This window comes from Geotrypetes seraphini, chromosome 8, assembly GCF_902459505.1.
Source record: "Geotrypetes seraphini chromosome 8, aGeoSer1.1, whole genome shotgun sequence".
Classification (NCBI taxonomy): Eukaryota; Metazoa; Chordata; class Amphibia; order Gymnophiona; family Dermophiidae; genus Geotrypetes; species Geotrypetes seraphini.
Window position 1 is genome coordinate 55,372,177 of NC_047091.1, and position 18,242 is coordinate 55,390,418.

At 42.9% G+C, this 18,242-nt stretch overlaps 1 protein-coding gene across 1 annotated transcript in view; it reads right to left on the reverse strand.

The window, feature by feature from the left end:
- Window positions 1-925: 925 nt before the first annotated feature.
- The window catches only part of LOC117365326 (cytochrome P450 2F3-like), a 57,272-nt gene continuing 39,955 nt past the window's right edge, over window positions 926-18,242 (reverse strand). The window contains exons 6-10 of the mRNA XM_033955632.1: window positions 17,394-17,570; window positions 12,462-12,603; window positions 6,992-7,179; window positions 2,750-2,891; window positions 926-2,026 (exon numbers count right to left, since the gene is read on the reverse strand). Coding sequence (XP_033811523.1) covers window positions 1,845-2,026; window positions 2,750-2,891; window positions 6,992-7,179; window positions 12,462-12,603; window positions 17,394-17,570 — 831 coding nt within the window. The 3' untranslated portion in view covers window positions 926-1,844. The remainder of the gene's footprint in view (window positions 2,027-2,749; window positions 2,892-6,991; window positions 7,180-12,461; window positions 12,604-17,393; window positions 17,571-18,242) is intronic.

Consider the following 18,242-nt stretch of genomic DNA (forward strand, 5'->3'; position numbering starts at 1 on the left):
GAGATCTATTTGCATGCACTGCTTTCAAGGCATATTCATTGGGGAAATCCTGAAAACCCGACTGGACTGCGGCCCTTGAGGACCGACATTGGACACCCCTGATCTAAGGGTAAACAAATAAACAGCTGCAAAGAATGAGTAGGCAGCACCTCTAGAAAATACACTTCCCTTAAAATGGAAAGCACCAGCACCGACTCCAGTCTGAGTGTTGTACTAGGACAGTGGTTCTCAACCCTGTCCTAGGAACCTCCACAGCCAGTCGGGTTTTTGGGATATCCCTAATGAATATGTATGAAACATAATGCATGCCTGTCTCCTCCATTATATGCAAATCTGTCTCATGCATATTCATTAGGGATAACCTGAAAACCCGACTGGCAAGGGGGTGTCCCCAGAACAGGGTTGAGAACCACTGTTCTAGGAGGTTCATCAACATTGTCAGTGGTTTCCCTATGCGAAAACTAAGAATCCAATTTTCAGTGGTAGGTTCCTCTCCCTAGTTATTTATCTGGTTATCTCCCATGATTAATTCCGTCAGGATTGTTCCTTTTCCTCTAGGCCAGGGGTAGGCAATTCCAGTCCTCGAGAGCCGGAGCCAGGTCAGGTTTTCAGGATATCCACAATAAATATGCATAAGATAGATTTGCATCTCAAGGAGGCAGTGCATGCAAATCCATCTCATATTCATTGTGGATATCCTGAAAACCTGACCTGGCTCCGGCTCTCGAGTACCGGAATTGCCTACCCCTGCTCTAGGCCAGGGGTATCAAACTCCCTCCTCGAGGGCCGCAATCCAGTCCCATTTTCAGGATTTCCCCAATGAATATGCATGAGATCCATTATCATACAATGAAAACAGTGCATGCAAATAGATCTCATGCATATTCATTGGGGAAATCCTGAAAACCCGACTGGATTGCAGCCCTCAAGGAGGAACTTTGACACCCCTGCTCTAGGCCCTTTGCTGCACCCTTCATGTGCCTTTTCTATCCTTTTGGTTTGCCCTTCCCCCACCTAGAATTTAGATGACGTATCCTTTACTGCTTTTCCTTTTGTATCCATCTTTACCTTTTAGTGTGTCTTTTTGTTTGTCTCCCTCTTTATTTTATTATGTTAGGAACGTTGAAGCATTTGTACAAATGTGTTTCATTTGATGTAAACCACCTAGGTATATAGGCGGTATATCAAATACAATAAACTTGAAACTTGAGATGATCCCTAGATTTTCATGGATAATCCGGAGAGACTGCTGTGGCACTATGTAGGTTAGAACTAGGGGTGTCCAGGGGCAGAGTCAGGGGTGGTCCTGGAAGTTCACACTTGGGCACTGCAAAAAAAAATTCAGTGGAGGTAACCAGATACTAGTTAACTTAGGACAGCTTAGAGATTGTCCTAAGTTAACTAGATAGCCATCTGGTTATCACTGCTAACACTGTGCATACCTAGATAACTCCCAGTGGAGCTGGTATTGAATTTTCTAAAAATGCTAACCGTTACCTGGTGAATATTGCTTCCTAAATTTGTACAATTTAAGCAGTTATTTTATCACAGAAGAGCTCTGTAAGCCCTATTCAGTGAAAGTAACACCCGAGTCTCCAATTCACTACAATGTTGTTTGACCACTTTTAAGTAGGAACCCAGTAACCGAGGAGTAGTTCCAAACCTACCCACTAGTCACCGGTTACACTGGGATGCTGATAGCTATACTATATGTCTTGTCTGGTGGGAAATGCATCACCTACCACTAACAGTAAAGGCAAGAAATACTTATAGCTTTTAATACACAGAAATCTTGACGATGGAAACAGATTACAGGTGACTACAACTGGTTTTCCGCAGCTCTTTTAGCGAGGTATTGCACAGCACTTGTACTTTTGTGGTATGTTTAACAAACCGCTTCCTGTCGGAGTAAGGTCGATGTCCTCCCTTTTGCAGAGAGGCTGAAAAGTGAAGTTCTGCAGGAGGGTGGTTAAGTACAAGAAAATTTCCATCCGCGCCAAAACTTCTCCAGGGCAAATCCGTTTTCCTGCAGGGAGAAGAGCACCAGGACTGAAAATGTGGCAATAGATTTTTTTTGTTCCATAACCCAAAAAATCTACTCCAGTGAATTTAAATCAATGTATGTATTAACTCAGTACTAATAATGAAGAAGGATAAAAGCCTCAGGTATGAAGAAAGGGAAGAGGATTATGTGCATGGCAGAGGGATTAGGAAGGAGGGGAGGAGAAGAGGACAGGGTGCCACCGCATTGGGCACCTCCCACTCTTGCTATGCCACTGCTAGGAAAGGCTTCTGGCTGGTTAAATAGCACTTAGCTGGCTAAGCTCTAATATTCAGCATGAGATTACCGGTTATCTCTGCTGAATATTAGCGCTTAGTGATCAATATCTCTCTTTTCTTCATCTCAGAGGGACTGGGAAACTCCTCTTCAGTAGGATTCCTATGTTATCTGCCTTAGCCGAGTAAGCACGAATATTCAGCGCTAACCAGTTAATGCTAAATATCGGCTTAACTGGCCAAACATGAAACCAGATAGTCAATGCTGGTCACCGGAAATGGCTTGGCATTGAATATCCGGGCCCAGCACTAACTGAGGTGGGCTGCCTCACATGGTGTGACATGGATCAATATCTCTCTTTCCTGTTTGAGAGATCCCTTTTTCAGTTAGTGTCCTGTCATTATAAACTAACATATGAAACCTAAGGGATGTTAAGAGGGTTTACAGTGCAAATAAATAATGGAATTTTACCGGCAGAAAATGCCATCAGGGCATCATTTCTCTTTAAGCAGCCATTCTGATCCAGGAAATTTGCTGGGTTGAAAACATCTGGCTTCTCATACTGAGTTGGGTCATAATGAACTGAGCGCAGCACGGGAATGACAGCGATGTCCTGAAAAACAGAAAGTGATATCACTGCAGTATAAGAGGTCAATATTCAGCAGGGTGGCCTCTGTGTAAAGATAAGCAGATGAATTATCTGTAATCTGTTTCCACAATTTTCATCATAGCCCTTTTTTAAAGTAGAAACACTTGAGGATAAGTTATCCATTTTTAAGTGGCAATTACTAGTGTGCATTAAGGAAATAATGTCCCTTATTTTGGCAGCGTGACCACCCTAGTATAGTATGGTGAAACTATCACTAGAAGTTGATGGGAGCCATTTTGAACCTGGGTGCTGACGACACAGGAACTGGATACTTCTGCTCCCTTTAATAGTTACCAGTGAAATCCCAGTAGGCCCTGGGGAAGGGATTGGGAGGGTTGTGGGGTTGTACTTGCGGATGGGGATGGATTGAGTGTGTGTGTGGAGGGGGGGGGGAGGTTATGCATTTATTGGAGGGGTTAATTTATTCCATCACTGGATTCGTTAACAGATATTGGGCCTGACTTGGAGCCTGATATTTGCGGTAGTGTAGCCAGGAATATGCAACATCACCCTGCCGCAGTAATACAAATTTATATTTACTGCTGGCATCACTAACCTGTGGCACAGGTGAATGCTGCTGTGATGAAATACACATAAGAATACCCTTACTGAGTCAGACCAGTGGTCCATCTAGCCCAGTAGCCTATCTTCTCGATGGCCAATCCAGGTCACTAGTACCTGAAAAACCCCCAAATAGTAACCACATTATCGTGCTGTTGAAAATCCACAGAAAAAGGAGCTAGGTATAAACCCCACAATATTCAGTCTGCCACTGTTTTTAGACTGCAAACAATTTTTATTGACAGAAAACAGGCGGAACCAAAAGAAAACAGTTGCATACAAAAGACAGCAAACAGAGGCGGGATATCCACTAGAACAACTCAGAACAATACAAAATCATGTGTCATTTATACCACCCATAAACCCCAGAAATCTCTCTCAAAACACCCGCCCACCCCACCCCATTAACCCTTCAATCAGGGAGAGGAATGCAGTCCCAAAAAGGGAACAAAAGAGCACACATGATACCCCAGGGTCTGGACTCTGATGACCCCAGGGCAGTCTGCAGGACTAAACACCCTCTTCCCCCCAAAAAAATGTTGGGGGGTTCATAGAAGTCCAATGTTGCAGAATACACTGGCGAGCCAGGAGACACACCTTACGACAGAGCCAGCGAGCCTCTCTGGGCAAGGTCCCAAAAGCACCCGGAATGTCCAGCACCACCTGGTCAACAGTACCAGCCACAGCATGACTTAAGATGGAACTCAAATACCGCACACCTCAACCCAAAAGGCCCGAATGCACCAGTACTCCCACAGGCATGTGAAAAAGAGTTGGAGGCGTTACCACACTTGAGACACAAAGGCGAGGCAATTCCTCCAATTTTATGAAGCTGAACCTGGGTGAAGTAGCCTCTATATAAGACACGAGCATAGCATTCCCATAGCACTGCTCCACGGATTAAACGGGGTAGACCAACAAGGTTCCGGGGGATATTCCAAGAGGCTAAAACTATGTGAAGTTCCATCGCCCAATCCTCCCGAATCCTCTGATAGTCCCGAGCAGTCTCGAAAGGAAGCAAGGCTTTATATAAGGCAGACACAGAGGTCTGACAAAGCTCAACGTGGGCGAAAAAGTCCTGAAGACGAACACCCAACGGAGGACGGAGGGACTTCTGGGGGAGCGAAAGGATATAATGCTTAGCCTGACAATAGGCAAAAGTGTCCCCCCAACAATGGCCCAAACAGTCCTGGAGAGCAGCCAGAGGCCTCAACCCCCCCGTCAGCTAGCAAAAGATGTTCCACCAAAAAAATACCCAAAGTTTTCCAGTGACGAAAACTAGGATTGTCCAGCCCAGGCACAAAGAGAGGTTTGCCCATCACTCGCGGAGTCCCCCCCAGACAGCGCACCAGGCCCTCCCATGCCCCTCGCATAGCAGCCAAGAGCACAGTGCTGCGGAACTCCCGAGGCAAAGCCTCGTGCGACAGATAAAGCAAAGCAAGAAGAGAGTATGGGGCATACAGGGCAGCTTCAAAAGAAGTAGAGGTATATTGAGATTCCCCAAAGAACCACTCCTTAAGGTGGTGCAAAAGACAAGCTAAATTGTATAACCCAAAATCTGGAATACCGAGACCCCCCTGCTGCCATCCACCCACCAGGAAATCATAGCGCAACCTAGGTTTACGCCCCTGCCAACAAATCTGGACAGTACTCGATTTAAAGCCTGCATGTCTTTCTTGAGTAAGCGCAATGGAAGAATCTGGAACACATAAAGCCATTGGGGAAAAATAACCATTCGAATCAACGCAATTCGACCAAGAAAGGTGAGTGGCATATCTCTCCAGCGGTCCAACTGGCATCACTGTTAGTGTTTTTAAAGCCCCTGGCTGCTGTGGGCTAAATCTAACCCATATATTCAGTGCCTGGCATGTCCAAACTCCAACTCAGCAATTCAACTCCTATACAACCTCAGCTATCATGACCCCATTACTCCAGCGCTCTATGCAGCTCACTGGTTACCAGTTAAAAAGCGATGCATCTTCAAAGCACTGGTTATGACACACAAGAGATCCTACCAAAAACCCCTAGCCTACATAGCATCCAAGCTATGCCTATACACCCCTAACCGCCCCCTCCGCTCCAAAGCAGAACAAAGACTCAGCATTCCCGCAGGGAGATCCCTCTGAATGAGTACGGCGCACAAACGATCCTACAGCCATTTCCTACCTCAGCTATGGAACTGACTACTCACACAGATCAAGTCGCTAGACTCACTAATGACCTTCCGCAGAGCAGTAAAGATCTACCTCTTCCATCAATCGGGCCATTAAAAACTGCCTCCTCAATATACTTCTCTTAGTACTCTTCGCTATGACCAGTCTGGTCTCTAGAATAAGCTCTGTTGTTGTCTACTGTAATCTATTTGTTGTCATGACTAGTCTGTTTTCAAACAATTGTGAATGTCTACTTGTAACCCGTTCTGAGCTTCTGGGAGAACGGAATAGAAATCAAAATAAATAAATAAATCTGGCTCAGCTGTACACCTGAAAGTTAGGTAGTTATCAGAAATTTTCAGTACCTCATCCACATAGAGAACTGGACAAAGATAAGACTGCTTTTTGTGCAGTGCTGCCTATATAGCTACATACAGTAGCGTACTAAGGAGGTGGGGGCGGTTCACCCAAAGTGCCATCTTGTTGAGGGTGCGGTCACCTGTCGTCCTCTCCCCTATGTGCACACCACTTCCTTTCCTCCATACCTCGGTAACGTTCCTGGTGCGAGCAGCAAACCCCCAACCTGTTGTCGCACCAGCATCAGCTCTTCTTCTGACTTCATTTCCTGGACCTGTGTCTACGAAGTGATGTCAGAGGAAGAGCTGACGCTGGCTTGAGCTGCTCGTGCCAGGAACATTACAGAGGTACGGGGGAAGGGAAGCAGCATGCACACAGCAGGAGAGGGCATGGAAGGTACGCGTAGAGGTTGGGGGTGGAGAAGAGGGTGGGGGAGAGGGGTGCCACCGCCCCAGGCGCCTCTCACCTCGCTACGCCCACTGGCTACACAGCACTGGTAATGAATATCACTAGCGACTACATAATTACCTATTCTACTCTGATTCTGCCCGTAAACCGCCCCGGCAATAATCGGACAGTGTCTCAGGAATCACACTACATATTCAGCTGCCCTGTGCAGTTAAGAGCCACTGTTATTCCCTCCTAGCTCACTGGTCAGGGTTTAAGCAGCCAGGAGTCTCTCCTACTTGCATAAAGGGACAGCTAAACATAGAAGCCCCTTTGCATATTGACCAGTTAACGTTTGGATGAAGTATCAAGATTTCCAGCCAAAAATTAGGCCTTGGTGGTCTTGAATATACTGTATATATAAAAAAAGATTTACGTTGTAATTCACCTAAAACTATGGATAGTGCGGAATAGATAATAAATAACTATTAGCTGTATAAATCCTTTGGATATCAACCTCTTAAGAGTTTAGTGAGTCGACGATTAATCATGTGGACTGCTCTCAAAGCTGTGATTCTAGACCTAGCTGACTCCACAAAAAAGTACCTTTGGTATCTTGAAGCCCTGTATTTGGGTGTCCTGTGTCACCTGGTGTGGTAGAGACAAGGGAGTGATGTCAGTGAATCGCTGGAGTTCCTGAATCACTGCATCAGTGTATGGCATTTTCTTTCTGTCATCGGTGGCTGGAAGACGGTTTGGACCAATCACCTGGTTGATCTCCTCTTGTATTTTGTCTGGAAAGAAAATGTTTCCATACAAATGTTTTATGAGTTATCTTAAAGAAGTCCATTTGACTTTCCTTCACCTCAGAGGGACTTGGAAACTTCTCTTCAGTAGGATTTTGCTTTTGTTGGGCACAGGGTGCAACTTAAGAATGCCTTATTTAACCCTGAATAACAATTCACCAAAATTTTCATGTTTTTATACATGCATTTCATTTAAGCAAGTGTCTTTTTCCATCTGTTTGTTTGCACATGTGCGATCAAACCTACGGGTGGGGATTTATGCAAATGGAAGAAGAAGTAGGGTTACCATATGGAAAGCAATAGAAGTATAACCCAGATGTCTCAATCCATCCTCTTTTCTCTGGAGCCATAAGGTAACCCTAGGAAGCAGCAGCAACCAAATAAGCAGAATAGTAGGGAAATCAGGCTCTGCCACCAAAAAGAAAACAGTACAGCCAGCCACATTGTAGACTCATGCCTTTGAGGATCCAATTCCTGCCAGCATGAGAAGGTGAGGGAGTGGCTGGGAGTACAAAGAGAGATGGGAAATGCAGTGGGAGAGAATGCAAGGGGGTGAATAGAAATGCAGGTGGAGGGGAGTGAAGGGGCAGTGAAATTGAAGAAGAGAGGGAAGTATTGATTGCAAGATGGATGGTGGCAGGGAAAAGAGGGAAGAGTGCAAGGGGCTAGGAGGGAGAAGATGTGAATGCAGGATGAAAAGAGAGGGAAAAGGATAGGGAAAGCATATATACCTATAGTAGCCCCTACAACTGACAGTCATCCCCCCTGACATACACCCTTAAGACAGTTCAGAGAAACACTCTGATAGACACATCTATCTTCTAACACACTTTGACCTCCCCATGGTCCAACAAATACAACCTAGGCTATTTCAATGGGAATATATAAACAGACAGGAATAAAGGAGAACAAAAATTTCTGAGCCAACAAGCAAGAAAAAAACAAACAAGTAGAGATGACCCGGTGATCAAACTGGTGAATAAATGAATTTTTAAAAGTCTGTCACATAGATAAAAGTGGAACAGGGACCCAACATGGGAAGTGTTTCGGCTAAAAGGCCTGCATCAGGGGTCCATAAGAATCCTATGAGTGTTGGAGCATTTACCTCACCGGTCCACTGTAGAAACTTCTACTGCAGCTTTGTAAAAAGGGGGGGGGGGCCAATAACAAGTAATAAATAACTATAAAGATAAGAAGATACTGATAAAAAAAAGATACTGATAAAGCAGTTACTTACATGTAACAGGTGTTATCTGAGGACAGCAGATATTCTCACTTGGGTGATGTCATCCAAGGAGCCTGGTATGGACAGTATTAAAGTGTACTGTCACTTAAAAAAATGTGTTAAGTCTCTAGCCTGCCCGTAACTTGCATGCGCAAGTGCCTCCCCACCAGATGGCGGCTTGTGGGACCATCACTGCAGTAAAAAAGCTAAGAAGCCAACTAGGGGAGGTGGGAGGGTTGTGAGACTATGTGCCTGTTGTCCTTGGATAACATCTGTTACAGGTGCTTCACCATAATTGCCCGTTAAGTGTTCACACTTTGTTGCAGTGAACTACGGTCCTCAGATAGTTTAAGTTTGGAAATCCTGTCACTAGTGGTTGTGAAGCTTTCTGGGAACCGTAAGTTCTTGTTTTCTGTGCAAGGCCCCGTGCTATGGAATGCCCTATCTCTGTCTTTGCGCCAATCTTCCACATTTTGGTAAATTAGGAAAGGGGTGAAAACTGTTTGAGTGCTTTTTATGGTGAGAGCCCTATGCCAAATTTTTCTTCTTTTATCGACAGTGGTTTTCTTCTTTTTGGGGGGGCTCTTTATTTTGTTTTGTTGTATTGCAATTGTATATATTATTTATTGTTGCTTTGTATGCGATTTTGTACCCCACTTAGATTTGTGGATAGGTTACAAATATTTTCAAATAAATAAATAACTGTTTTATCCTAGGACAAGCAGGCATCATATTCTCACATGTGGGACTCCCTAGCTAAAACTTTAAGGGTTGGAGGGTAAGTTGGCTTTCAGGTAGAGAATAAATTTTGTAGAATTGCTTGGCTGAACCGACTATCCTGTCTGGAATGAATTTCCAAACAGTAGTGGAATGTGAATGTATGAATCGAGGACTAAGTGGCTGCTTTACAGATTTCCTCAACAGTAATGGAGTGTAGGTGAGCTACTGAAGTTGCCATTGCTCTGACTTTATGTACAATGACCTGACCTTCGAGCAACAGTCTTTTGAGCAAAGCAAAAAGGAGATACAGTGGAGATGGTCTTGTGGCCAAGTCTGTTTGAACTGAATGAGAGAAACAGCTGAGTGGAAGTTCTGTGAGGTTTGGTGCGATCTAAATAATAAGCCAGAGTTCATTTACAGCCCAATGTGTGGAGTGCAACTTTGCCAGGATGAGAATGTAGTCTTAAAAAAAAAAGACAGAGAGTACTATAGACTGATTCAGATGAAATTCTAAGATGACCTTTGGGAGGAATTTGGGATGAGTGTGAAGAAATTCTGAGATGACCTTTGGGAGGAACTTGGGATGAGTGTGAAGAACTACTCTTCATGGTAGAATGTTGTGTAAGGTGGGTTCAAAACAAGCTTAAAGCTTGCTGACTTGGTGTGCAGATGTGATACAGATTAAGATCACTTTCCAAGTGAGATGCTTGAGCATTGATGGTGCAAGTGGTTCCAAGGGGGGCTTCATTAGGGTTGAAAGTATAACGTTAAGATCCCAAGCAACTGGAGGAAACTTGTTCTTGTTAAATGTAGGTGTGGACATTTACATCTACTTATAGGGCTTGTGTAAGTGATTGTACCTTAAATGAAGGTGCATTTTTGGCCCCTTGTACAATTATTTTATAAAAAGTAGGTACCTACTTTTCTTTATAAAATAAGCTTGAAATAGGCACATTTTTGCTGCCTTAAACTAAGCACACGGGGGAGGGGGGCACCATTGGGGAGGAAGATGTAGGGGAGACAATGCAGTGGGGGGGGGGGGGTGCTGAAATGAAAGTTGGCTCAGGGCTCCATAATCCCTTCAGACAATCCTGGTACAGGAACATTTTTTGGAGGGGATTCATTTCTCTTCTGCATCCCACTAGATGCAGAAACTCCACTACTGCAGCATGGAAACTTCTTCCACATCACATACTCCCTTCATGTGATTCCTGCTGTCTTCCAGTCTTCTAACCCCACTGCCTTCCCACTGGCTGGATCCTACCTACAGTCTCTACTGCCAGTTATAATGGAAGCAGGCAGGACAGGATCACTCACAAATGGAGGGGGGTGGAAGCAAGGGAAAACAGAGAAAAATGTTTAGACATATTACTCAATAGTGAATTACAATTATCTTCAGTGAATTAACATATAAAGTGTAACGTCTCATGGGAAGGAAAAAGCCTCATGAGCTTCTTCAAGAAGAGTTAGGCACACGAGGAAGATACAGCTAAAAAAATTAACTTTGGTCTGTGGGATCTGAAACAGCTAAGCGAAATGTTGGCAATTGTTGGAAGTGAGCTTGAGTGCTAAGGAATGTAAAAGCTGTCTGATAAAATATATAGTAAACACTTCATTAAAAGTTATTTTCTAAGAAGTAGTATTATTAATTGGAAGCTTTTTATGCCTAGACAGGCAGACCGAAGAACACCTCGCCTTGAGATACACTTCTCCCTCCGTATTTGCAGTTTCAGCATTCACGGTTTCGATTATTCACGGTTTTTTTCATTGATTCACGGTTTCGATTATTCACGTACTTTTTTCCACGTACTTTTTTTCATCAATTCACGGTCTCGATTATTCACATACTTTTTTCATCGTGTTTTGCCTCTCCTTCAGGAACAGGCCAGGTCTCCCACCATGTTATTCGCGGTTTCACCATATTCACGATGGTTTTTAATAGAAAACAGCGAATAACATATGAAAAAGTTATTTGCGGTTTTTCTGTATTTGTGGTTCTGTTAATCCCCTATCACAGCGAATACAGAAGGAGAAGTGTATATGAAGACAAACCAAAAAAAGGCAAGGGTGGTGTCTCTTCAACCAATGATTACGTCTTTATTCAGCAAACAAATAATCCCAACAAGGATCTCTGTTTCGGCGTGTGGATAACGCCTTCTTCAGGGGGCACTATTGGAAATGTATAACACATGTAAAAACATATAAAATCCAATATCTTGTTAAATAGCAAAGTACAAAACACATTTAGTAAAAGAACAATAGCGCTCTGCAGCAGTTGGAGTTTCATGAGACCTTTTCTTTCCAATGAGATTTTAAATTCTACATTGTGAAGAACTGAAGTTCGGTGTTATGTTTAACAAATGGTACTCTCCATACTTCTCTTGGTAGTTTTATAGTAGATATACTTATCATTGTACCTTCTGGGACATTAATGTAAATTGGCAATCCTAATCTCTTGAGTCCTGAACACATCTCAAAGGGCTCAAATTTCCAGCATAAAGTTAGAAAGGATCTTAGACTTTGCAGTGGAGCTCCTTCTCAGCAACCCCATGGTAACAGAGCTGTGTAAACTATGATTTCCAATCCAGGTCAAAAAAGGACAGAAAGTGCTAATAAACTCATTTCAATCAAGGTCTGGGTAAATACTAAAGGACTCTTTAGATCTACCCAGCATAGAGCTACATCTCCTTAATAGTGCCTGGTCTCAAACTGAACATTATGTACTGTATGCATGCATATATTAAAAAAGGTTTTCACACTAAAATAAAGAGAAGCACCAAACCCTAGAATGGTAGAACAGTCAAAAGGTATAGGGCCAGATGAATGGTTTTCCAAAAGAAGGACTGAGGAGGTCCGCATACCAATTTTATTAAATAACAGATTCAAAGAGCTCTGAATGTGCACCAAGCAAGTTCGACAACACAAGGCCGTGTTTCAGCACTTTAAGGCCTGCTTCAGGAGTCATAATCCTATGGTGGATTGTGCAAGCAAGTAGCATAAGTTGAGAGAAAATAACATGAAAGGCGCAGCCAGGCACAAACTGCTGCTACAATCTGCCGGTTTCTTGTTTTGTGTACATATAACATACAGAAACAGCAAAGGAGGTCCAAGGAGGAGGAACAACCAAGTGTAAAAAGTTTAAATAACATTCTTTTCACCTGGCTACTTGGTTATTCTTCCTCCTTGGACCACCTTTACTGTTTCTGTGTCATTGCTGGTTCTGTACTCCTGTTTCTTCTCCCTAGAAATCAAACCATAATGCTATGTGCCTTTGTCTTTATTTTTCTCCTCTGCTAGCTTCTTTATTCATTTCTCTCACGCTCACCTGCTACTTCTGGGAATTTCATGAGAATCAGGATGCTGTATTTCAGAGTAGTCGTGACGGTGTCTGTCCCACCGTAGAGTAGGGTGTGCATACTCATGAGAAGAGTTTCCATGAAGAAATGGGATGCAGGATTATTCTTTTCCTGGGAAAATGTACACAGATGAGTCACCAGGAGCGAGGAAATAAACTGTGTGTGGTTTATAATCTCTCAGTAAAGTCTTACAGCACCTTCCATTCTCTTAATTTCCAGGCCAGTCCTTCTGTAGATCCATTAACGCCCCCTCCCCTCAATTCTCATGAGGGATCATGCATTATCCCATGCAAGCTTTTAAGAGGTCATTTCTTTCCCAGGTCTCCTCAAGGCCACCCATTGTTCAAAATCTACCTATAGGATTATTTCAGCTTTAGAACTCTCCCTCAGGATCACATATTTCTAATAACCATTCTGTAGGGCCATTTATATTATAGAACCTTCCAGTAATGTGACTCATGTACTAGATTGTTCTTTAGGAGATACCTACTCATGACACATCTATTTCTGTCATTTTATTCTTATTTTGCTGCATTATGTACTGCTGCCTTTCATTATGTAATTTCCCTCTCCTTTGTTTTGTTGAGAAATTTATAGTTCTACTCCCTATATCCTCATTTTCATATTTGTGTCATGAATACACCACACAATTCCCCCTCCTCCTCCTAGATTGTAAGCTTCTTAGAAGGCACTGTATGTGATAAAAAAAACCCCTAATAAAAAAGAGAATTAAATTTTCCATGCATGAGAGTCCCGTGTCAGTCATGAATAACATTAAACACATCTCACAGAACCATAAAGGAAAAACAACAAATACATTTCAATATGATGACTGTGTATGTATTGCTCATAAACATGAGACTCAAATAGCCAAAAAACTAAAAGTTATATAGCAGAGCTTTATAAACCCTAGGCACCGGGTTGCTATGGCTACTAAAAAGTTGGGCCTGGTACCCAGGGCTCAGAGTACATACAACAGCACAGCAACAGTGGGGCCACACAAAGGATGATGCACACGGGGGTCACACTAAAGTGTTGTTACCAGATGACCCTAGCATCAGCCTGTTTCTCCTTTCTGACTGGTACCCTTAGATCCCTGCAGAGCAGTACAAGCTTGTGTTTTCACTGCCAGCACACTGCCTGTCCTCAGCCATCTCTACTGGATTGTGCAGCAGTGTTAAAGATTTTATTTATGTGAGAGAAATTTGTTGGGGAATATATGTTAGGGAACACAGGGCTGGCTCAAGGTAGAGTTACCATATTTGCTTCCACAAAACCCTGGACACATGACCCCACTCAGTTCTGTATTCAACCCGCCCAGTTCAACCTCCAGACCCACCCTGTTCTGCTCCCAGCCCTGCCCCCAGAGCCGATGAGCTCCAGTCATGTCTGGAGGGCCTGGAGCATGCGTGAATGGGTATGCCGTCATCCGTGCATGCTCAGAGGCCCTCCAGATGCGTCCGGAGCTCGTTGGGGCTTTCCAAAACCCAAATGCTGGGTTTCAGAAAAGCCGCCGGACAGTCGTCTAAAAAGAGAACATGTCCGGGTTTCCCTAGATGTCTGGTAACCCTAGCTCAAAGGATAGTGGTGCCCTGAGCCAACTTGCTTTGATGGTGCTCTCCCCTTCCCAATACTTCCGGTCCTCCCCTCCCTGCGGGTTTGGCATCTCTGCCCCAGTCTAGTCCCCCTCCCTGTGGATCTGGCATTGATTCTTCACCTCTCTCATTCCACCGCGGTCCTGTAAAGTTTGCTGGTCACTGGCGGCGGCAGCAACATAATAGGCTGCCTTTAGCCAGCTCCTCTATCTAGTGTTTGGCCCTTCCACTTTATGTTTTATTAAAATTCGATGCACTGCTTCAGCTTACAACAGTTCCAATGCATACAATTTGAAAAGGAAAAGAACAACATAAAAATGAAAGGATAGACCTAAAAACCTTGATACAGAGCACCTACTAAAAACAGTATAATGCCATTGCTTTTATATGAAACTCATCTGCCAAAGTATGATAAACAAATAAATATGATCAATGCTGGGTATCTTTACCAAAACCTTGTGAGAATAAATAACATTTAAGTAACTTTTTAAAAGCCATAAAATTAGGTTCTAGATGCAGATAATTGATTCCATAAACTGGGTGCTAAATAAAAAAATGCTTTGGGGCTTATTTTCAAAAAAAGATAGACGTCCAAAAGAAAGCATAAACTGGCAAATGGATGTCCTACTAGTCAAAACATCCAAGTGGGCATTCTCAAAACAGACTTTCCAGACGTATTTCTGGTTGTTTTGTCTCCAATGCATCAAAATCTTAAGGGGGCATGTTAGAGGCGTGTTTAGGGTGGGCTTAGGACTTGGACTTTTTGCAGGGATAATCAAACGCTTTTTATACGTTTGGAGCTATTTCTGTTTTAAAAGCAAATAAGGATCAAAATGGTGCACAAACTGACCAGATGACCATTCGAAAGATTAAAGCATGATCTCCCCCCTTACTCTCCAAGTGGTCACCGAAACCCCTCCCACAGATGTGACCCCCCCCAGTGCATTCTAGTCTGTTTTACAAGGGGGTGCTGAAAAGTTCTCAGCTCAACCAACTCCTTAAATTCTGAGCGTTATTTTGCCACTGTGGATGTAAAGAGTGTTATTTTATTTTGTTAAGTCCCAATTTGCAGAAACAAAATTCTATGTTTTGACATTGTTTCAGATCATTGATTGAACCATGCCCGCATCATTCTCTTCTTGATTGTGATGAGAACTTTTCAGCACCCCCTCATACAGCTTCAAATGGCCACTCAGCTAGCTGAGCCCAGCAGAGCAGAGGGGAACTCTAGGGGGTACTGGAGTGAATGACACACTTAAAACTCCCAGATACATGTTGCTATAACCTGCTTATATTGTATGGTGAGCCCTCCAAAACCTACCCAAAACTTACTCTACCTACCTGTACACCACAATAGTCTTTATGCCTGCAGGTGTCATCTTTAGGTAAAGTAGGTTTTGGAGGGCTCACCATACAATATAAGCCGGTCCATATAATCAATGAGTACAGGTAACTTGGTTCCTGAAGGTCTAATACCTTATTATTCTTTTCCTGGGCAATGACTTGGACTGTGGAACCTTACAGCTATAGTATGGATTCCTCTTGCCTACATGGATCACTTTGCACTGGATCCCATGTAGGGACGCCATTCTACCATTCTGAAACAGGGCAAAATTGGCACACTGATTTCACTGCCCCTGTGAAAGAATCATGAGCGCCTGTGAGGAATTATGAATTATTCCCATTCCCTTTCCCTTCTTGCCATGGAGACAATCTAAGTATAGGAACATGCTAGCATCTTGTCACAAGACCTGTCACATATTAACCTGACACAGGTTTACCCTTATCCCTTATATGGGCAGCAATCAGACTGCCTACGTGCAGGCCCTGAGCTTAAGACTATTTAAGATAGCTTAAGGAGTATGCATTATAACCTTTGGACTGTCACATGCTTATCTTATTTGAGCAGTCCTTATTAGGAAAGGACATCAGCTGACTGGCCTTGAGGATGTGCAAAGACTCAGGCCCTGTCCACGTGTTAATCAGGCCCTTGTCTAAGTGCTGAGTTGGAGGATGATCACAAGGTAAAAGCACAAGGTAAAGGGAGGGTAATCACGAGGTAAAAGTATCTTTGTATCCACCAGTGTAAAACCATGTACCTTTGTACCCACCAATCATGAGATGTGTAAACAAGGGAGTTACTATGATGTCATGAGCTTAGAAGCATAATAAATAGGGACTTGGAGCTAGCCCTTACTAGCGCCTCCTCCCAATTCTAAGACTGTGTGTGTTTGTGTTTCCTTTGCGGCATTCCTACAATCCCACTAAATGTCATCTGCCATCTGGATGCCCAGTCTCATAGTCTCGTAAGGCCCTCTTGCAAGTTTCCATAAACCTCACATAATTTAACAGCTTTGAATAACTTTGTGTCGTCAGCTTATTTCTTTGTAACCCCTGGTCCAATCAGGCCTGCTTTTGATCTTGAGTTTATTTTTAACCAAATTTTCCTACATGCCAAGTTTCCTCCTATTCTATTGAATTTTCAGACAATTATTTTGCTCCCAGACAGATGGACAATTTTTGGGGGTGGGGAGAGGCAGTCTGAAAGGAAGAATTATCTAACTGCTATATTTCACTGTATGCTTCTTACAAATAAATGTTTTAGCCATATTTTGGTGGGGTTGGGGGGGGCATATTTCTATTGTAGAACTGACTCAAGGGACTGTGGTGCCCTGAGCCAGCTTTTGCATTGGTGCTCCCCTACCACAATCTGGTATGTCTCTCCTTTGTTCCCTACAACCGTTATTCAGTATCTCACCCCCCCGCCCCCCCAAGTCTTTCTCTCCTGCTGGACCAAATGAGGCACTGGCTTACTGCACTGATGACAAAGGGTGCAAAAATTTCAGTCCAGCATCTAGCCCTCTAGAAATTTGAAGGTAGACTGGGCTGGGATTTTTGTGCCTTTATTACCTGTTCCATAGGCTCACCTGTTCCATAGGTAAAGCCGGCCCTGTTTCTATAGAACCCCTGGTCAGATCTGGCTCATTTTTCAACTCAATGTTTATTTGCACAGTTTTTCATCCAGGCCAAATTTGGTCCCATTTTGTTAATTTTTCAGAGTTGTTTTTCCACCAGAGAAAAAGAATTATATATGAGGTCAAGAATGCCTATTTGTACAACATCTGTTAGGTTGAAAGAATAATAATGGTAATTTCTTATAGAAGGCACTTGATGTCATTTCCCATTACTTGCTCTGATTAAATCATAAGTGTGACGAATTAGGAGGAAATGACTGAGAAAAACAAATTCCTCCCCATCGCTGAACAGCATAGTTTATGGTAAGTATCATAGTCTCCTAAATCTTACCTTCTCCATTCTGGTGAGGAAAACATCGATGTAATCTCTAGGATTGTTGGGGTCTAGTGTCTCCTGATGAGTCTTGATTATATCATTAAAAATGGGTCTCAGAGTTTCATGATTTGCAATTATCTTTTTGTGAGGTCCTGGAAGATAATCCATGATTTCTGGGTAAATATTGTACCACTGGAAAGAACAAAGTGGAAAAGTGATACATTTGTATAGAAGATCACAACTGAAGATCACATCTGGCTCTGGTTTCTTTCTCATCTCATTCTATGAATCCTTCCTTTGAGAGTTAGAACAACAGCTGGTCTTAACATGAGAATACCCTTTCCTCCCAAAAGCATTTTTTTAAATGTTTATAGCTCTTATTTAGAGCTATAGGGGACCCTATAAGAGAGTCTTCTGCAACACAGCTTAGGCAAACCCTAGTGCAGTCTCTCTCAAACTGTGTGTCAAGGCACAGTGGTGTGCCACAAGATTCCAGAATTTTACTTTATTTTTAAAAATTCCCTTCATAAGTACACACTAGAAAAGATGACATGTACATCGCATAAGCAAGAGTCTGTCATTGTTATGACTGTCTGTGTGCATAAGGATATAACAGGCCAGACAAGCATCATTCTTTGATGTGATTTGTCCTTGGAAACTAACAGCAAATAATTTATTTTTTATTTTTAAGCATTAGTAATCCTAACTTCAGCAACAAAGCAATCAAGGCTTTGTTACTGTTTGGTTCCTCTTATCTTTGCAAATTTGGATTTTCAGCTCTGACAAATTAAATCTAAAAAAAAAAAAAAGGATGACTGCAGTTGGATGATGAAATGTTTGTCAACTATCGAGCTACATTTTGAA